The sequence below is a fragment of the Petaurus breviceps genome, unplaced genomic scaffold (assembly GCF_028583685.1).
Source record: "Petaurus breviceps papuanus isolate PSGF00001 unplaced genomic scaffold, PetGlider_PUasm1.0 78, whole genome shotgun sequence".
Lineage (NCBI taxonomy): Eukaryota > Metazoa > Chordata > Mammalia > Diprotodontia > Petauridae > Petaurus > Petaurus breviceps.
In genome coordinates, this window is record NW_027186502.1 from 4,617,310 (window position 1) to 4,640,055 (window position 22,746).

General features: G+C 36.7%; 1 protein-coding gene across 2 annotated transcripts in view; it reads left to right on the forward strand.

The window, feature by feature from the left end:
* DERA (deoxyribose-phosphate aldolase) overlaps window positions 1-22,746 on the forward strand; it is a 128,529-nt gene that overhangs the window by 70,763 nt on the left and 35,020 nt on the right. Inside the window, exon 6 of one of the 2 annotated variants that reach the window (XM_069106141.1) lies at window positions 4,220-4,348. The exons of the other annotated variant lie outside the window; for it this stretch is intronic. Within the exon in view, the coding sequence (XP_068962242.1) occupies window positions 4,220-4,348 (129 nt within the window). The remainder of the gene's footprint in view (window positions 1-4,219; window positions 4,349-22,746) is intronic. 2 annotated transcript variants of the gene reach the window in all.

A 22,746-nucleotide genomic window follows, 5' to 3' on the forward strand; every position in this document is an offset into this window, starting at 1 on the left:
ATGCTGGGCAAGACTCTTAACCCTGCTTGACTTAGTTTTTTCATCTCTAAAATGAGCTGGAGAAGGAAATAGCAAACCACTTCAGCATCTTTGCCAAGAAAACCCCAAATGAGGTCATAAAGACTTGGACATGTCTGAAAAACAACTGAACAAAAACAAATGTACCAGTCACTGTGCTAAACAATTTGCAAGTTATAAATAACTCATTTCCTCCTCACAACAGCCCTATGAGGTAGGTGTAGTTATCTTGCACACTGAGGCAGAGAGTGATCAAGTGACTCGTCTAGGGTCACATAGCTAATTAATATCTGAAGCTTGATTTGAATTCAGGTCTTTCTGATTCCACAGCCTAGCACTGTATCTGCTGTGCCACCTTTCCTGCACCAAGTCTAGTGCCCGTAGAAGGTGGGCTTTCCAAATAAATACATACTATTTATGAAATTTTCCACATCAAGAATCACAAGTCACCCACAAAAGGGAGCAAACAGTTTATGTCATCAGTAAAATGAGCTGTGGGTCACCAGTAAACTCTCCTGACTATGTCTTTAATTCGCCCAGGACCAGCCATACATCCTCTGACTGAACTAGTACATATTTATGTAGCACTTTAAGGCCTGCCAATTGCATTCGGCATCTTATCACTTGGTCCCCACAGCAACCCTGTGTGGCAGGTGCATGAGGAAGCAGACTCAGAGAACTCAAGGAACTGCGTACAATCACACATCAAGTGTTTGAGGCAGGATTTCTACCTGGGTCTTTGTGACTATTATTTTTTTCATTACGGATATGCCCCCATCATGGTGCAGCCTCTCATTTAGAATCCACACAGGGCTGCAGGGGATAGTAATCTAAAATGTCATTTATTACTGAACCATGAAAACAAAAGGACATGAGAAGTCTCTTCAACAATTAGTTTCTTTGTGTCTGAATCTGAACGGACAACTCCTAAACTTGGGAGGGTAGTGACACTTATCACTTATCAGGGGCAGTGGCATGGTGAGGGGTTTGAACTTGGTATAGGAGAAACATGGCTATCATCCACCATGCTGGCATTTCTTTACAAGCCCAGCTTGTCTTTTCCTGTGTCTTCTCTACTAATTTTTTGTGTGCCAGTTTTCATTTGAGTTCACTGAGAAATTGGATATTTATTTTGTTTCTACTTCTTTGCAAAAAACTGATCCTAAATGTCTTATGGGAAGATGTCACTGCTGTAAATTCACTATATTCAGTGACTTTCCTATGGTCAAACAGGTAGTAATTGGCAGAGCCAGGATCTGACTCCAAATCTCACTGTTTCTACTATATTATAGGGACTAAAAAAGGATGTGTGTGTGTATCCATGTGTATACACATACACACACATTCAAAACATCTATTGCAAGATTTTATTTCTAAGCATCATCTATATCCTAGACATTTCTCAATTTTTTTTTACATCACTCTTGCTTAATTTTACATTAGGTACATATCCTAAATTATTTATAACCCTTGTGTTGGAATTTCATTTTCATTTGTCAGTCATCGTCAGTAGCCTTCTAATTTATCTTGTTACTGGCAAGATTTTCTTTTCAGGTTGGCAACAAGAGGTGCTTGTGAGCATTTTCTGCAGTAAATTTGAACATCTTGCATTCATTGAAGTTTTATCATATCTATTGTGTATGTCAGAGTGGGTTTTAGTGAATAAACTATGAAGGATTTTGCCAATCATGAAAAAATCACCTTTGAATTAATTTTTAAAATCATATTCTTTTTAATAAGTAAAAGAACCTTATCAGTTTTCCCCCAGTCCCTTCATTTTACAGATGAAGAGACTAAGGAACAGAGTTTGTCTTTTTTTTTTTTAAAGTCATATAATTTAATTAGTGGCAGGCCTGGGACTAAGCCCTAGGTCTCCTAACTTCTGTTGTATTCTTTTTCCTTTTAGCATGTTTTTACTATTCTGTTCTCATCTTAAAGACAGATAAATATTATAAAATGTTCCATATATTTAAGTTTGGCCAAATGACTTTTTATGGTCATCTTATAACAACCAAAACATTAAAAACATTTTTTTTACCCTATTTTTTTTTTAATTCCCAGAAGAAGCCTAGCTCTCTTACTGCTGTGGGATGCTACTTTAAAAAAATATGATTGTAGAGATAGCTATTATTCTTTTTTTTTTTTAAAGCAATTGGGGTTAAGTAACTTGCTCAAGGTTACATGGCCAGTTATTTCTGGGTGTGGTGCTAAGTATCAGAGCCTGGATTCGATCCCCAGATCATACCAACATTGGGGCCTGTGCTCTTACTCGCTGAGCCACCTGGCCGCCCCGAGATAGCTATTATTCTGTGAGTTGTATGTGCACACACATTTTTAGAATAGAGGCAACCTGTAGTTTATTGATAAGGTTTTACTCAGTATCTTGGAAGCCTGAGTTCCTATTTCAGTTCTACTATTGTTTAGTGAGATGAGACCTTGGTCAAGTCACTTACCTTTCTGTGTTTCAGTTTTCTCATCCATAAAATAGAAACAATAGCTTATTATGATGTTGAAATAGTGTACGTAAGGCACTTGGAGCTTTTGAAGAATGATGCTTTGAGATTTCAAGAGATTACTCATTCTCTTGAGCAATTACTTCTCATGAAGAATTTTTTAGGAATGGGAATTTCTTGAACTTATTACTTCATTTGTAATTTCCTCTACATATACAGTTCAGTAGCAATTATTATAAATCTACATCCTGCTTCTCTCCTTTCCCACTAATGTAGAAGAAAATAGGCCATTAGTTTTTCCATCATTTTGCTCATTTATATTGGAAGAAAGTTACAGTTGAAAATGTTAATGGATATTATGATTTGAGATTGACTAGGTTACATTTCATCCATTTAATCTCTGATTGGGATATATTATCCATCTAGTTGCCAAGATACCCATCATTATAATGTCTAGGCAGCATGCTGAAACACTTGGTGACTGATAATGCTTCAGTAGTCAACTCTTAGTCAATAAGCACTTACTGAATATCCATGGGGGTATATTGGAAATATGTTGTATGTGTTTTTAAAGTTGTTGATCTTTGGGAAATTCCTATTTTCAAGAATCAAAGAAATTTTCTTTTAGTATTTTATGTAAATGACATTTAATAAGAGGAGCCTCAGATCAAACATTTTTAAGCTTGTGGTGAGCAATATATGGAAATATAGTAATCTTTTGCTCTGGATATTGCCTTTATGGTTCCTAAAGAGGCTCTGTTTCAAATTCCTTAAAGTCAAGGGCCATTTTGTCTCTCACTTCATCACTATTCATCACAGCACCGAATACAGTGCTGAGAATAGTTGGGACCTGATAAATGATTGTTGACTTACTAATTTTGTATCTGAGTTATTCTGAGTTGTGTAGTTAAAGGAAGAAACGATATCTTTCTAAATAATAAACCTACATTTCTATTCTACAATTTAAAGAAAAAAAGTCTACCGAAAAAGAAAATATCATATATAGAATTCATAGATAAAATGTTAGCCTTTCCAAAAGATATAGGGAGTGAGCATTGCCCAAATGAGAAGTTACTGATTGTTAAATTATTTCGTTTAGTTAACTGCTAAGTCCTATTTGAGTGCACAGTGATGGTATTTTTTTGTTTGTTCTTGTTTTGGATTGTGATTAAAAAAGTCCAAGTTCCAGATAGTTTTTAGTTGATCCATAAAATACATTCATAATCATGTACTATTGTGTTTGACTATCTTGGTAACTTAAAAACAACAAACTATGGCATAAGACAGTGCTAGGTACAGGTAGTGGTGGGGCTCACCAGAAGCACAACAATCACCAATCCAGCTGGAGAATTCTGTTTTCCTTCAGAATTGAAGTGGAGTGGTCACTGGTCATCAGAGCTTCTGCCTGCCCCATATATGGCATATGAAGTACCCTGGTCAACTGAGCTCTTTGAGCCTTTCCAGAGGATCTTTCAAGAATGTTTTATAGATTCAAACCAACATTCTATGTCAACATTCTGCTTTTTCTTTTTACTTTTCTTGAAAGCTGAAAAAAAAATGACTCCTATATTTTTGGATCCAAAGCAGATTTTTTTTGCATATAATAGGTATTATTAATTTTGGACAATTAAAAATGATAAATAAAATTTTATTAAAATTTTAGATAAGGTCTACCATCTCTAAACTGCTGATAAGCCATATTATCAATTTCTTGAGTTTTTAGCTGCCACAATTTTTTCCCTCAACAGCTTTGTACGATGAGATCCGTCAGTTTCGCAAGGCCTGTGGAGATGCACACCTCAAAACCATTCTGGCAACAGGAGAACTTGGTTCCCTTACTAATGTCTACAAAGCCAGTATGATAGCTATGATGGCAGGTAAGTAATTGTGCTTGAATGCTTTTGGTTATTAAAAGAATAAGGGAGAATGATTGTGATATTCTTCATGGTATCCTACCAGAATCCTCTGAAAGTGCTAATCATTTGAAATAGTTTTTATTTTCTACTTTTGTAGAAACGTGCAATGATAAAAAACTGACTTTACATCTACTGTCCTTGTTGACTGTAGTGACTTCTTTGTGGTGCTATTTATATACAGTAGATGGCGCTCTTGTTCACGAATTGTGTTGCATGTTATTCATTGATTTTGCTTTTTATCAGCTTAAGTTAAATGGGAACTTTATCTCTTCCTTATTCTTTTTTCTTCCTAAATTTTGTATTTTTGGTATTGCCAAAAAAAAAAAATGCACTCTTTGAGATGGTTCATGCTTTTTGTTTTAAGTGATCCTAAAAAGTTCATGAGAATATCTTATTTATCTGTTCAAATGTCAGCCTGGATAGTGTTGACTGTAATACTTTACACTCCAAACCAGGACAGTATAATTGCTGCCAGAGGACTAAATTTGACCCTCGGTTCAGTTTCACCTGACCTTTCTGGTAAAATCATCTAGTCCTATATTCTGTCTGTCTAGGGAATAACTTTTGTAGGACTGGGGATGTGGAAGTTAGTGTGTAGGACCATGGTATCCATACTGTTCAGAAGAGAAGCTCTGAGAATTTCCAAAGGGAAGGAAGGCTAGAGGAGTTGGGGAATGCATCTTAGAGCGCCTAACCTCCCTACCTCCTAGGGTTGTTGTGAGGACCAAATGAGATAGAATATACGGAACTAATTTTGAAGCTCTGAATTCAGTACAGTTATTGTAAGGCCCCTTGATTAACAGTAGATGTTTAGTAAATGCTTGTTGACTGGCTAATTGATTAAGATATTAAGACAGCATGGTGTAGTAGATGGAACTTCACTTATAGTCAGGAAGACCTATGCTCAAATAGCCTCTTAATACTACTCCGCTGTTTGGCATTTAAAGCTTTTGTAACCTGGCCCCATTCTTCCTTTCTAGTCTCCATTATACTCCCTCCCAAGTACTCTATGATCCAGCTTCACTGTCTCAGTTGTAGTTCCTACAATACAATATTTTCTCTCCCATGTCCGTATCTTTGTATTAGCTGGAATGCTCTGTGTGCTCACGTCTGCCATTTTCCCATCTTTAAGATTTGGCTCAAATCTTACCTTTTGCAGGAGGCCTTTCCTCAGTCTGTCTGGCTTCTAGTAACATCCCCTATATTAACTTTCATCTATTCTCTCTCTATCTTATATGTATGTGGTCATTTGCGTGTTGTCCTTTCCCTTCCTCCTACATTGGAATGTGTGCTTCTTGATGATTGCCTCTGTTTTTGCCTGTGTTTGTACACTTAAAAAAATGCCTGTAATATAGCAAGTGCTTAATAAATGGATGTTAATTCATGGCCGTGTGATCCTGGGCAAATTACTTAACCTCCTCAGTGAGGAATTGAGGTGGATTTTGTTTATTGCTGTTCAGGCATTCCCCATATCCCATTCTTGCAGGGAGAACATGCCAATCACATTATCCTAGATTCAGAGATTTAGAGCTGGAAGGAACCTTAGAAACTATTGTGTCTAAACCTCTTTATTTTACAGAGGAGGAAACTGAGGCACAGAGAGGTTAAGTGACCTCCTCAAAGTCACATCACTAGTGTTTAATGTCTTATGCTGACATAGTTCCTCTAATTATCATTCCTTTAGAATTGTGGTTTCTAAATTGGTGGGGCTGCTATCCCCAGGAAGCCATGATATAACCTCATAGGGTCCATGATCAGCCAATCAAAAGGTAGAAAGATGGATCACAGCCCGAACATCCTTGTCTCCATGGGTATAATGACATCATCTTCACCTATTAAAGGCCAGTACTTTCCCATTTCTCTAACATCTTGCTGGGCTCTTAAGACTATACAAGCTTTTAATCTCTCCCCAGCTACACATTACCATTAGGAAAATCTCTTCCTCCTCTGTCTCCATATACCCATCTCCTTGGGGTACTCACACCTCCATATCACCATATCACCTCTGGTGTGTGTATATGCACACACACACAGACACACACTCATATACACACATATATTCAAAAGTAAATGTAATATAAAAACAAAATGCATAACTAAATTAAAAGAAAAAATCCCCAAAGTACTTTTAAAACTTATAGTCTTATTTACCATAGTTTATATATGCAAAAGAAATACATAGTGCTGGGAGGTATCCAGAAAGGTATCATATAAGAGGTAGCACTTATTCTGAATCTTGAAAATAGCTAGTGGTTCTAAAAGGAAAAATTGTATGGAATTGATTACATTGATCTACAATCCAGCAATCTGGGGGGGGAGGGGGAAAGAGAGAGAGAGAGAGAGAGAGAGAGAGAGAGAGAGGGAGAGAAAGAAAAAGAAAGAGAAGGAGGAGGAGGAGGAGGAGGAGGAATCAGGCTAATCTGTCATACTTGCCAAATATCTAAAGCCATGTGGAAATGATCACTGCTTCATTTTCTTGATATCCACTAACCATTACTTTAAAAATGTTCCAAATTTTTGTTAGGAATCAGTCAAACTTACCAGCCTCTAATTTACATAATTTATTCCCCTCCATTAAAAGAATAAGAATTTGTTTTTCAGTCATGCCACACCTCTTCTAATCTTCGTGATCTTCCAAACATCATCAATAATGACTTAGGATAAATGTAGTTCATTTGAACCAGGTAGCTTTCTGGCTGCTTATAGTATGTTTTCTTTGGTCTAGAAGTTCTAAATTTTGATTGCAGTGCTCCTGGGAGTTTTCATTTTGTAGTTTCTTTCAGGAGATGAAGGGCATATTCTATTTCATTTTGTCATTCATCTGGTTCTAATAGATCTGGACAGTTTTTATTCATGATTTCTTGAAATGTAATAGCTGGGCTCTTTTTTCATTATAATTTTTATGTAATCTACTGATTCTTAAATTATTTTTCCTTGACCAGGTCAGTTGTTTTTGAAATGATATACCTTCCAACCTTTCTCTCTTGTTTTTCCTTCAGTCTTTTGACTTTGTTTTAACATTTCCTTTCTAAGGCTTTCTGCCAGAACTCTTATTTCAATTATAAGATTACTTTTACCTCTTTAAACATATCTTCATTTCTTCTAGGTGTTCCGATCGACCCTATGACACTACTAGGTTTTTCTTTGAGAGTTTTCTTGTAGATGATTTGCAGTTTCTCTTCTTTTGGGTTTATGTCTTGGGAGGTTCTGTCTCCACAATTGGCTCTTTTTGTTAGGATTTTTTTTAAAATTTACTCATTCTTCCAGGCTCAATTCCTGAATTGTGACTTTGTGTTAGGGCCAGGTTCTGCACACTTCTGGAAAGAGTGTTGAGATTTTGTATGGTCCTACTCTCTATTACCTGGGGTCTTGCTATTGTGATTTCCAGATTTTGAATGCTGTGTTCTTCAAGTGCGGGTGGCTCAGAATGGCAAGCTTCTAAATTTAACAGGCCCTAAGCAGTCTGATCTAGGTAATGATCTGATCTCTGCTCTCTTGGTCTGAGTTCTGCAGTCTCTGGTATCTGCTTTGAGTCTAGACAACACAACTCCAGGTTTGTCCCTGTGTGGAGCTCCCCTAGAAAGTTATTTGACTCAGCCTTTACTGGCTAGCTGGAAGGCTTTAAATGTTTAATGACAGGGCAATAAGTTCAATCCCTCACTCTCAAGCAGCAAATCTCACCTTGGTCACTCACCAATGGCCTGAATCCTCTATTCTGCTTGAGCGAGAGAGTGACAGAACTGTAGGCTCAGCCCTCATCTGTTCTGAGGACTGAATCTATGATCTGGTTTCAGAGGCAAAGAGATAGAGCTGCAAGTCTAGGTGACTTGAACTCACTGAGACCAGCTTATGTACTCACTTAACAGATGAGGAAACTGAGGCACAGAGAGGTTAAGTGATGTCCTCCAAGTCACATTGCTAGTGTTTGATGTCTTATGCAGATGTAGGTATCTTATTTTAGGTATCAACCTCCTACAAGCTATTTTTCTTTTCCCTTAGCAGGCTAAAATGATTCTCCTTTGGAAGAGAAAATAGAAGTAACGTAAGAGTTGAGTTATTTTATTTTCTTTCTATCAAAAATGTTCACCATCTTATCCACCCTAAGCTCTAGGGCTATCCCTTCCTTTCCTTGGTAAAGCTAAAATTGAAAACAAAAACCATGTTTGTTATTGTCCTAAGCTTTCTTTAGCAGCTTCAATTCATTCTGAAGGTTTAGTACTACTGAAATTATTCTCAAAAACATGCCACACTTTTGTTTTATCCTCTGTTAACTTGCCCTTGCTTCCATGTTCTGTGAATTAAAGAAAACTCTGTTAGTTGTTGAGTTGTCTGTGAATCCATATCACTCCCTTTAGGAAGCTTCTGTTTCCCTCCTTATCAGAACTGCCTCTAAGACTATTGTTAGAATTCATTCTTGAAGACTCCTCCTGCACTAAATGTCCTGTCTATCCTTCATCTGAAATCTACTTTCTCAAAGTCTAGGGGACATGTCATGCTATTCTCCCCTACAGTATTACTACTTCAAAGATGGGGTCCTCACTTCCCCCAAGATTTAGTGACAGGGTGGTCATTTTGTAGTTTCAGGAGATGAAGGGCATATTTCCCCATAGCAACCATTTCTCCCTTGTGTGGATCCTGGGGATGTTCCCTTAAGAGTTATCATAATACATTTTTTAGTTAATTGACTAAATGCTTTTGAGAAGAAACAGAGCTGGGGGTTTTTTTCAGTTTAGAAAGGAAATTTTAGAATCAAAACATTTTTGGGGGGTAATTCAGGGTGGGGTATTAGAAAAAGTTTTTATTTTGTCTGGATTATATGGGTGATGTTCCAATTTGCTTTGCTTAAAATGACTGTTGTAGTCTATACTTAAAAAAAATTTCACCAACTGGGACATTGAGTATAAGTTTCTTAAGTTAGAATGCTGCTAAATTGGGCAGGGAAAACAGAGGAGACACTGAATAGTCAATGAAATTTGGAAGGGCTTCTATCATCCATGTCATATAAGCCTTTTTAATAGAATTCTAGCAGCTACCATACTGATTTTATGTTAATATTCTAGTGAATAATTAAAATATTCCTGTTTATTTTTTAATAAAAGAAAAAATATATACAAATTATATCTGGGTTTGTAATGTTACTTAACCATTGCTACCAAACAGATAGGTGGGGCATCTAACTAGGATTTTAAGCAAGAATAAGTTATATGCATAATTAAAAAGCAAATTTCCTTTCACTTGTACTTTATTCATATCTTTCAATATTCAAAATTATAAGTTTTAGAAAAGAAATTATAGCTCTTAAAACTTTTCATGTCATTTTTCCCCCAGAGACATTTTTTTAACGAAGGGAGGATGTATTGAGGAGTGATTAGTGATTTTTTTTAAATTGCTGAAAAAATTCTTTAAAGCAAATTTTTCAAATGTGTTAATATTTCTGACTATAATCACACATTTGGGGAGAGCAGAGCATTCTTTTCATCATTCACTTTTTAACTCAGTCTCCCATGAGTGGAGCTTTAGCTTTATTTTAATTGAACAGTATTTTCTTCTTAATAGTACAATTTTTTTTTCTATTTGTATCCCCAGTAACCAGCACAGTATCTGACACACAGTAGGGACGTAATAAATGGTTATTGATCAATTCTTTCACTAACTCTCGTTTTTTTCTTCTCTTTTTTTAAGAGGGCCTTTGGATCATGGCGTAAGGAGAGAACATTTTTTTTTTCTACACAAGATCATTGACCCATAGAAGAAAGACAGAGATAGACATCTCAGAGAGAAAAACAGAGATAGATACACACACACATCCTCACAGAGATTTTTGTGCAGCAAATTTGAATTTTTAATTTTCCCTAATTATTGCTTCTCCCCTCCCCTCAAAAGCCCCTTATTTTATCCTTAGCTTCCCTTGCCAGCCTCAGATTATTCTGAACATGAGACTCCTGAAACTATTCTTAACATAGCACAACATGCATTTGACAAGCATATACATTTATGTGTGTGTATATAGAGAGACATGTGTGTATATATATGTATATACACACACACCTATATACACGTTTAAGCTAAATTCATTGGCAATTTCTCTGTGTGTCTACATTGGTGTGTAGACAACTCCTTTTCCTTCTTTATAAGAATTGTTTCTCTTTGTATCTTCAGAATGTCATTCTTGAGAATTTTTCTTCCCTTCTAAATTTATTTCTTTTGTAAAATTCTAACTTACGGAATCTTGTCTAGCCTTCCTCTTTACCCTTTGAAATCTATTCTTCTAAAATCCAGGGTGCATAGTGCTATAGTTTATTCTAGCCATCAGTAAGTCCTGCTGATCCATCCCTTAGATATAAAAATACCCCAATATAGGAAGTATTGAACAAAATTCCTGTTCAAACAGTTAAATCTGTTTATTGTACTCAGAGCATACTATTGAACCTGTCTAGACAGTCAAGGGTTAAATTAGAAATTCAGTCAATGAACAGACTTGATGGAATCTTTGTTCTTTGTTTTCCCATAAAGTTCCTTATGAGCTAATGATAACTTGTTCAGAGGAGTAAGCCCAAGGCTCTAGGAAAAATTTTCAGTCTAGCCATGACCTAAAGAACCAGCCTCCTTCCTTCCCTCCCCCCTCCCTATTTGCAAAGTCAGTCAGACTCTTCCTTCCTTCCTTCCTATCTATCTATCTATCTATCTATCTATCTATCTATCTATCTATCTATCTATCTGTCTGTCTGTCTGTCTGTCTGTCTGTCTGTCTATCTATCTCTATCATCATCATCATATATTATTATTACCAACATCCACACTTCAAAAGAAAAAAAGAACTACACACAAAACCTACATATCCAAATGAAATTTAGATACCCGTTGCCTCCCTCCCCCAATTATAAGGCTCAAAGAACCCCTTGCTTCAATTTATGAATATTGATGACATATGACACCTTGTTTTCCCATCAGTCACAGAGCTCCTGGGAAATGGGGAAAACTGTTAAAACATCACTTGGCACATGAGAGGGATGAAAACTTTTGTGTATAAAAAGGGAGAGCTGGGAAGTCATCTTTTTTGCTGCCCTCCCCCCCATGAGTTGATCTGCTACTGATTTAAAGATTTGTATCATCCCCATTGTTTGACCATAAAGGGTATAGAACATAGATTTGGAGCTGGCAGGGAGCCCAGAGGACACTTCATCTAACCCCTTCATTTCATAGATGAGAAGAGTGAAGTCTGGAGAAGTATGGTGGCTTATACACAGTCACATCAGTAGTTAAGAGAGACAAGATTTTCACCTATCTTCTGATTCAAAATCCAGTATCTTGAGTTAATTCCATTGAAATGTTTGTTTTGTGTGTAGCATTCTTTTTCCTTTCCTAGTGCGGATGTTGATTTAGTAATAAAAAAAAAAAGCTAACATTTATATAGATCTCATTTGATCCTCACAACAACCCAAGGAGATGGATGTTATTATTATGCCCATTTTACAGATGAGAAAATGGGCAAATAGAAATTAAGTGACTTACCCAGATCCCATAGCAAGTAATTTTCTAGGTCAGGATTCTAACTTAGGTCTTCCTGATTTCCAAATGTAGCTATCTACTGTGCCACCCATATTGACCACAAAAAAGAGAAGCATTTGCCACTAAATATAGGAAATAAAATGCACAGAACTATATCAGTTCTCTGTTTTGTTTTAAGAAAAATCTTATGAATTTAGGGCACTAATTTAAACATGTCACTTTAGGACTGCCTTTCTTCTCCTGTATCACAAGTTTTAATGATTTGCTGCAAAATTTCCTATCATTTCCATCTTATCCTCTGTTCTTTTCTCTAAGGCTTTGCTTAAACTTTCACTTTTGCTTACTTAGACCTCCTCTCTTGCTCCCCCCCTCCTCTTCCTCATTCTTCTTCTTCAATTCAAATTCCACTTCTTCCATGAATCTTTTCCTGACTTCTTTCCATGCTTTCCCTGCTCTCTCATCCACCAAATCCCTTCCTAGGTAAAAGTGAACTCTCCTTCCTCATATTTCTCTTAGCACTTTTCCTAGACTTGTACTTTCCCCTTTTTTCATTCTCCCCTTTATAGTAGTTATTTGTGTAATTTTCCTTTCACTACCCCATCCACATTACATTATAAGCTCCATGAGGACAGGACAAATGTCATATCTACCATTCTTATTATAGCACTTTGCATATTCTTGCATTTAATTTAATAAAATCTACTTACTCTTAAAATATCAACAGAATTACTGAATGTATCAAAACTATGTGACCAATATCATAGTGGTTTATCAGTAAGTTATACTGAGAGAGAGAAAAATGTGAGGATTTAACACATTAGAAATTATATGCAGATAGCGAATTATACTGGTAGTTACTTACAAAATTAAGCAATGTTTAGTTTGATTATTAAATCTTCCAAGTTCTGATTTTCCCTGAATAGTGACCTAATTCTGTTTTTTCTTTCCTAGATCTAAAAACTTCTCAACCTAGCTATGTGAGGATTATGTCTTTGGATCACAATTTACTATTTTCAGTTCTAGTTCTAACTAGAATTCTTTCTTCCAGTTATTGAGGGAGCAGATCACTCCTGTTATATCAATGTATAAGTTGGACACATTGACTCAAGGTCTAATTGGTCCCTACTCTTTTATATCTCTTCCACTTGCTAACTTCTCATTTCTGACGTCTACTAACTCCTAACGGATCTCCTTTCTCTTTTCCCCATTATACTACAGTATACCTGGGCCCTAACTTGTCTTCTTTCATTTCCATGGGAGGCCCTTGGCACTCATTAATCTATTTCTTATCATCAAATTACAGTCTGAATGAATGGAAAAACATTTATTAAGACTGAACTATGTGGCAACCACTGTCCTAAATGTTATATATAAATACATATGTACATATATATACATTTATACATATATATATTTAAATATAAATAGAGAATAATAATAGAAAAGTAAAATGGTCTCAGCTCTTAGGGAACTCACATTCTGACTGGGGGAGACAGCACGTATGGGAGGGTTCAGCTGCAGGGCAGATGAAAGAGAATCTCTTAACATATACAGACATAGGCATTTACAGAAAATATGGAGAAGCTAATGTTCTAGCTCCAGGAAAAACATGTATATTCAACAATATGTGTACACCAAGGAAAGGACTTTTTCTCACCTCATTATAACACCACTTGTCACCTACATTCTTGTTTGAGGTGATGGCTTAATCCAGTTTCCTATGTTCCTTTTATAATTGGAAAGGGGAAAACATTACATATTGAGAGCAGTGGTATCCTGGAAGCAAAATACTAGTATGTTAGAATTTTGCTTCTTATTTTTATTCATGTTTGTTTGCCAGAAGTCATGCCTTTCTGTTCTATGTTAACAAGTACCTCTTAGCCACTTGCATTTAGAATTCCATTCATTTTTCATTTGTTTCCCATGGGATAAATGTATAGAATTGGACCTGGCCAATTCAGAAAAATTCTGTGTTATCTGTATCAAAAATACAAGGGGCTCTGTGGCAAAAAAAAATGGCACTGTAAACTGTTCCTAGCCTAGTTTTCTAAATGCCTTTGTGTTTTATAGGTTGTCATTGTGAAGCTCATCTCCCATTTTTGGTAATAAGCCTTGCAATGAAATTTTTTTCTTTTATACACTAGGGTTTTATATTTTAAACTTACCCATGTAATCACTTTGGATTTTGACATTTAATAACTCCCCCTGAAATACCTGGGAGGAATTATACATCTAATTCTCATTCTAAAGAGCTCTAACATTTAATTCCTCCCATGTACTTTTGTGGGAGGAATTAAATGCCAAATTTAAAGTAATTATACATGTAGTGTTAAAAACATCAAATATGCATCAAAAATGGGTTTCAAAGGAAGTTGGGTCAAGACTCAACTTTGTCAATATAAGAACCTAAAGAGAATTTTCTGTTTACAATATGATCACATAATCTGTATTGGGAGATGGATTGAAGGAGAGGAGAGACTTGAAGCAGGGAGACCAATCTGGCTTTTGTTGGAACTGGTTTCGATAGGACTAGTATCTACCAGTGTTTCACTGCAACATAGGTTAGAGCCCTCCCTCCTTCTCTCTTCTTGTGACAGGGATTAGTTTTTCTTATACTGAGTCAAAGTAGTCCTTGGACCTGATTGGCCTCTGTTTCCCTGGTCGCCTAAAGGCATAAAAGTCCCATCAAGGTACAGTCAGGTCCCTTCTGACTTTGGCCTATTCACTATCCCTCACCTCACATATACAGTCATTTACCAAGTCTTGCTGTTTTTACCTTCATAACATCTTTCATGTGTTATTCCTTCTCTTCACACACAGCTACTATTTTAGTTCAACCCTCCCTCCCTCTTTACTAGATTAAAAAAAATATTTTATTTTCTGTTCTAAACTTTCTCCCTCCTCCTCCATTCACTGAGGAAGGGAGAAAAAAAATCCCAAAGACACCCACACCCACACACAGGAGAGAGAGGTAAAACAAATTTTCACAGTAGTCATATAGAAAGGATGGAAGGAAGGAAGGAAGGAAGGAAGGAAGGAAGGAAGGAAGGAAGAAAATGTTTCAATCTGTACTCAGTCTATCATCTTTCTATCTGGAATTGCATAGCATGTTTCGTCATGAGTTTATAATTTGCTAGCTGCATATTTACCTCATATATATATATGTGTGTATATATATATATGTTGCTTGTAAACCTAGATTCTTTGCCTTCTGGAATATCATATTCCAAGCTCTCCACTCCTTTATAATAGTCTTGCCTAGATTTTTGCAACAGTCTCCTTACTGATTTTCCTGCCTCAAGCATCTCAGTAGTTTTGTCCATTCTACACACTGCTGCCAAAATAATTTCCCTCAATCACACCTGACCATGTGACTTCCCTATTTAGCCAACTCCACTGTCTTCCTGTTGTCTCTAGTGCATGTATGGGATGTTAAGGAGGACTAGCTCTTCTGGTGTGAGGGCTTGCTGGGCCCTTTTCGGGGCTACTCATCCACCTTTGCTGTACATCTGATTTACCCAACTCTCACCTATGGCTCCAAGAAGCTGTAGCAGGTGAAGCAGTCCTACCCTGGTAAGCTGTCTCAGCAGGTCGGCTTAAACCAGGTTGAGGATAACCTACAGGCCTCAAACCTGTTGGTAAGTTAGGGGAATGTCTACACCAAGCATGTGAAGACTTCCCCCAGTGGAATGGATGGATGAAAACAATTTGTTCCAAAGGCCATGAAGGCAGTTGAAGCAGACTCTGTGGAGGGCATAGAGCCTGGTCAGACATAGAAGATGCCAAGGTCATCCACTGCATCCTGGGCCATCGCAAGCCATCTCAACTTTTATTCTGCCACTGAACTTTGACGACTCAGGTAGAGTGAGTGAGGCTGAGACTTTATGCTACTCTGCCTCACTTAAATCCAATTATTGAATAAAATCCATAGGAGCAGATGAGGTAACTAAAGAGAATTGAGGATAGAACCTTGGGGTTCACCCAGAAATAGTGGGTATAATATATAGGATGAAAGAGTACCAAGGAATGAGGAGAACCAAAAAAGACCAATTATAGGGCTTTATATTTATCCTTTTTAAATTTAATCTGACTAGATTCAGCCTATTGTTCTAGAAGGCGTCTGAGTTCTAGGAGATGAGGAAGAGGGAAGAAGAGGCAATTTACATTGAGTGGCCTCATTTTTTTCATATAAAATATGAGGCAAGGTTCTCAACTGAGATTTGTGGGGGGGGTGGAGAGAGGGATCATGGGAGGTTTGAGGAAGGATGAAAAAGTTGGGAAGAGTCTCTGTAGAATAGGATACTGAGTTGATAAGTATGGTATGGTAGGATTGCCTAGCATCAGTCAGGGCCCAGTTGAGGTTGTATAACATAAATTTTCAGTGAACCCATTCAGAACAATTGTGTGAAAAAGGAATCCCTATTATAGATGTACCGAAGACGTAATATTGCCTCTAGTTGAAGATCTCCAAGGAGATGGAAGTCACCACTTTTTTTTGATAGTCCATTTCACTTTTGGATACCTCAAATGATTAGGAAGTTGTTTCCAACTTGAAGCTTAAATTATAGTCTAAAATTTCCACCGGCTGCTTTTGATTCTGACCTATGAGTACAAAAAGAACGGTCTGATTCTTCCACATGTCAGCCTTCATGTATTTGAAGGTAGCTATCTTCTCTGCACTAAAATATCCCCACTTTCTTCAAGTGATTTGTAAAGTGAGGGGGTTTACAAATGGGGAAACTAAAGCCCAGAATCATTAAATGATTTGCCCTTTATAACCTGTCTTCAGCCTCCCTTTCCAGATTTATTTCACATTCTTCTTCAAAAACTGTATGTTCTGATTATTCTGTTCTACTCTCCAAACCAAGTCATCTTTCCCATACTTCTTTGCCTTTTCACAGGCCACTCCCCACATTTGGAATATGTGACCCTTGGCTTTCTTTTGGGATCAACTCATGTACTACCTCCTATGAGAAACTCCCTCCCTCTTCAAATAATCATGGTTATATTTAGCAAACGACATGTTATATCTCCCAAGGAGAATGTCCTCTTTGAAAGCAAGGACTTTTTCTTTTTGTCTTTGTGTCGAGAGGATACAATTTAACACAGTGAATTACACATAGAAGATACTTTAATGAATGCCAGGATTGGATTTTTTATTTTTGTAAACCTCCAGGCAAATACATTCTTAATAGCTCTTACCCAAGACCTTGACATTTTAATATTTTGGAATCTAAAAAATGTCATTTTTGAAAAATTGAATTTCTGGTCCAGAAATCTAGATTCCATTTCCAGATATCATCTTCTCAAGCTATTGACTTCCCAAATCTTTCTCTTATGAAGCCTTTACCCTCAGTGGGCAGCAGAGATGAAAAAAAGAATATTGCCTATGGCCCTCAGTTTCTTATCCAATGCTTTATAATCTTTAATAATGATTTCTAGATTCCTACTGGCATGATTATGTTATACCCACATGAAGTGGTTAGTAGTTACCCTCACTCTTAGGTTTGTGTTGTTTTCTGTCATGTCTTGGTTACATGCTCTGAAAAGTCAGTGGACCTCACTATTGCTATCAGGGTAGCAAATAGTTGCCTCAGTAGTGCCAAAGATTTTGGAGAAATTAATTTTCTTCTTGGGGTTTAAAAAAAAATATGGCTATTGTACCAAAGGCACAGTTGCCTGGCTATAACTCCATAGGGGTTTCAAGATGATGGCGGTGGCAGATGGGCACAAGACATCCTAATATATGAAGTGCTGAACAAAATTCTCAAGTGAATATTAACCTTTTTTCTTGCACCTATATATAGAAAGCATGTTTTAAAATTTTGAGAATAACTCAGGAGAGTTAAGAGTTAAGTCAGAAACTCAAGCCATGAACAAACTTAATAGCATCCTTATTCTTTTCTTTGTTGCTGTTTGCTAATGTCAGCTCTGTGAATACAGATAAGAAAGTTTCACAGATCCCAGCCAAGACCATAAAAGCAATCCCTGATCTCTATGCTTTAAATAATAAGTTTGCAAGGTTAGCTATGGGGTGAGCCAATCCCTCCCCCAACCCTTTACTTTTCTTTCCTTTGCTCTGAGATGGCCAATTATATAGCTCAGATACTAAAGCATAGATTTGGTAGTGGAGGCGAGTGATAATACCTTGTCTTCTCATTAATCATTACCCCAGAATTCCTGGAAAGTGAGGAGAACTGGTGTAGCATTACTATCATGTATCAGATATCAGCGTGTGTGTGTGTGTGTGTGTGTGTGTGTGTGTGTATGTGTGTGTGTGTAATATAGGGAAAGTTTGGAAGCCATTTTATGCTGCTATATTTCTTAAACTGATCTGGGGACTCTGGTGCTATATGATACAGATGGTTGGCGTGAAACTCAATCTAGACACATTTTCCCTAGAAGCACTTGGAAGAATTGTAATGTCTGTGTTTTTAGCCTCAGGGACTTAGCTATCTGTAAAAAAAAAAAGCCTTCAGTAAATCTCTCTTGGATCCATAAGTTTATTGTGAGTGTTGACTTTCCTTCCTCTATTATACTGGCATATTTACCAAATAATTTCCATTTGGAGAGCACTTGCTACTAAATGGTGGGTAAAGGGCAGAAAAGCCTGGTAGCTCTTGAATATCTAAAAGATAAATTAATTCCTCCCCTCTTCTCCCTACTCTTTCTGGATCTAACATTCCAGCTTCCTATGCCTCTATCACAAACTCTGTGAGGTATAGTGATTTTCCTCAAGGTTTTTTATAATTACCACTCTCGCAATCAATATCTGTTAGTAAATCAGCTATAAAACAGAATTTGCTTTTGTTGGTTCTTCCACCTTTTGAAGGATCAATTTATTATCTAGGCAAATTGAGAAATTGTTAGGTATACTGACTTTGGTAGAGAGACAGCTGTAGTAGATTATCTATTTTTCTGGATAATTGAAGTCTGCTGGCACGATTATATGATGTCTTTGTGCCAGGCTTATGATCTCATTCCTAAACTCATCGTTTTCCTTTTTTCAGTTCAGTTGGTTTGTAGTGTGTTCCAGTGACAAAGTTGCTTTTATTATCTTTGTCCATTAATTTTCATCCAAAAGCCTTCTACTGCTTCTCCACTCTGATTCCTGGATTCCTTCATATGATATTTTCTTGGTATCTAGTGTTACCCCTCCTTTTTTTTTTAGCTACTTTGTTAGTTTTGAATAAAGTACATATACCGAGAACCAGATTCAAGTCATGAGTTTCATCGTATAGAATCTAAGTGAGGTGGAACTTGGCCTCTCTGCATTAGTGTCTATTGTTCATCTTGTTTTTGACCTAAACTTTATGTAATTGTGCAAAGATATTTGTATTTGAGGTCATGTGTTTTACTTCTTACTCCTTTCTTAGATTTGTCTCTTATAAATTTCTAGGCACCTTAACGGCTATTCTTTCCTTTGTTGTAGCTATTTTCTATTGTATCTGACTTGGTGAATATACTTCAGCTGTTTTGTCCTTCCATTCTTTTTTAGTTTAAATCCATTTTTATCTGATTTGCAAGATACCAGTCAAATGAAATCTTTGTTGGTAGCCTATAATTCCTATATTTTAAGCCATGGTCCAGAAATCCAAATCTATTTCATAGATACTATCTTCTCATCTTTTTACCCTTTAAATCTGCTTTTCTCTTTTTCATGTTACTTCAAATGATTAGCAATTAACCCCTCTGTTCCTCGGTTCTTTTTCTAGGAGTTCATTACAATATTTTTGAGGTTCATTCTGTTAATATAATTCGTGCCCATATCAATCACCAAAAGGTGCGTGGTAGTGATCTGTTTTGACAAGCCTTGGGAGATTCTCTGTTATGTCTTAGGTATCTGTCCTGGAAAAACAATAGACTTCTCTATTCTTATCAGGTTGATGGATAGTTGTTTCAGCACCCCTAAGCAATGGATCCACTAATTATGCTATTCTCCTCCTCTTCTTCTGATTCTTACCAGATAATTTCTCACCTTAATGCTCATTCAAATTGTTGAAGCTTTGAAAAGCCTCAAGAAGGTACTTAGCACCACTGGAGGCAAAAGGCACTGTTGTCTTTACACTGTAATCATTCTTTCATGCAAATAGAAACTTGGTCAAAATCATTTTAAGTGTAGTCTGTACTCCAGAGTGGGTCTTCTAACTTCTACTTTATTGTTAGGTTGGGTCCCCAGAGATTGAGTGGTTACTTTTCCCCTCTTGATTCTAAGGGTAACTCAGTAGGATTGGGAGGGGGGGATTATTGATCATGGTTCATGACCTGCTACCATTATGCTTCCCCTATTGATGACCAGGTGATAACAGTCAGCCAGCCAAACAAGTGACTTTCATCTTTATGTGTTTTCTGAAGTGGTACATTAACAGTCAGTATAAAGCATCCTCCCTAAAAGTCTCATATGCACTCTGCACACCAGTGTGTCTAGTGCCCAAGGGAAAGTGGGTTCTTGCTTAGAGATCATCTGTAGCAAAGGGTTAATTTGTAGCTCCAGGTTGCCAGAAATTCTTTTCTGCCTTTTGTGGAGTACTTATGAAGTTTCCCTTAGTCATGGTATAACTCCTCTGCTTGGATCCTTGTAGAGTCCTGGATCAGGGTTTAGTTTGTTCTTGTTTCTTGATACAGACACCACATCAGCTGTTCCGATATCTCCAGGGACAGGATGCGAATGAGAAGAACCCAGTCTTCTACCTGAAGCTCACAAGATCTTCTTCCTGCTTGGGAGTTTGGCTAAGGAGATTGTAGTCAAGGCTAGGCTTCTTCCTCAGCAAGCTTTTCCTTCTCAGGGACTGACTGGTAGATTGCATCACTAAGATCCCAGATACTCAGGTTCTTCATTCCAAAGTGCCTTGCTGGTTTTAGACCAGCTCTATAACATGTGAACAAGACCCTCAACCAAGACTTCTGTTGCACCTGGTTGAAATGCCTTTAATTGATTGAGTCAACAGAGGTTTCTAGGACTTGTTCACTTCTGGTTCATGCTTATGACTGATTAATTCAATCTCACTGTCTTCTCAACCTATAAATGCATTCAGGCTAAGTGAGGTGGGATGATTGATTGATTAATTCAATAGACCCCCATCTTTACACAAGGTTTACCCATCTCTCATTTACTAATAGAAAAATCAGAAACTCTAGATACATTGTAAATATTACCTGAAAATACCCCTCATATCCAAAAGAGAAAGAAACTCAACTTGCTTTATGTTAGGTAGGCCATGGAAAAAATCTCACTATACTTATCATAACATGTACAAAAAAAAAAAAAGATTTTTGATGACATTGAAATATGGTAATCTCAAATGTGTTCTGCATTGTTTTTAAAAGGCTTTGTGTATAAAATTCATAGCACTTTCTAATCCTGATAAAGTAGCCTAATTTTCTAGCTTGCTTTTGTTCAGTCAAATGTATTTCTAAATCCATTTTAAGCAGCTATTTCTTCAATTTGAGCAATTTTCTCTTCAGTTAATAGATTCCACACAAGAATATCTGACTTTTAATGTTAATGCATACTCTATATTCCAAACTTGCTATAATAATAGGAAGCACAATCAAAATTAAATCCAGTTGTTTAAAGCATATCTAGTGTGTTATTGTGTTAAAACATTTTTTTTTCATCTTCTTCCTTTTGTAAAGTATAATACCAAATACCAAATAGTATTTTGATTTGTATTGAAAGTTTGGGGGTCATCCTTCCTCCTCTAACTCCTCACCAAAAAGTAAAGGAAAAACAATGGGTTGGATATTTCTGTGAATCAATGACATTGATGTGGATATTCCCTCCGCTGATGCATGTCATAAGCCATATGTGCTTTCTCATTCTTTGAAATTCTTGCACATTTCCTTTCATCCCTCCTCCTTAGAGGACCTGCCCTGCATGCTAAAGGCCCTTTCATGGGTCTTTTAATATTTTTTAAATACCATTATGGTGCTGTTTTCCTGAACATCAACTTGACAGAACATGAATATCTAGACTAGCCAAATGTCTAGCCTAGATATGGTTGTTTAAAGCTCAGTTTATCTTAAAATTATGTAACCTTATCCAGCATCTTTCCATCAGTTGTACTGTTTATACTGGTACATGTTAGATATGGTTGAATAATTTTAAGATGAATTAATTTTCATATGATCATATATCAATACAAGGTATTTGCTTAGCATAGACATTCATTTTTAGGAAGTTCCACTACCAATGTCTGGCTGTTAAAAAAAAGAAGTTCAAATTTTGAGGAATTTCTTTTTATTAGTGTCTATGATTGTATGTAGTGATGCAGAAAAAACTCCTGACTGAGTTTATCTCAACTGTTGCTTATCTTTAAGTTCTCAAGTTCCCAATTCATAGTGCCACTCCTTTCATGTACTTTGGTTTAAAACAAAATAATTATATATAAATGGTAGCCATTGTTATAATAGCTAGCATTTATATACTACCAAGTGCTAAGCAATGTATTAAATGCTTTATAAATATTATCCCATTCTATCCTCTTGATAGCTCTGTGATGGAGAGGTTATTATACCCATTTTACAGCTGGGAAAACCGAGGCAAACAACGGGTAAGCAACTCGTCCAAGGTCACACAGCTAGTGAACATCTGAGTCCAGATTTGAACTGAGATCTTTCTGACTCCAGGACCAGTGGATTTATTCCACCTCACTGCCATACATGCACGTGTACACACATATATATACACATATGCATACACCTCTCCAGTAAAGTCCTCCTCCAGAATTTCGTGTGGTTTGAGGTAATCCTGGATTTTGTAAAGCCTTTTCCAATTAGTACCAGTTCTGGTAGGTATTACCACCCTGGAATTGCTTGTTGTAAAGATTCCAAAATGGACTATGAGTCTG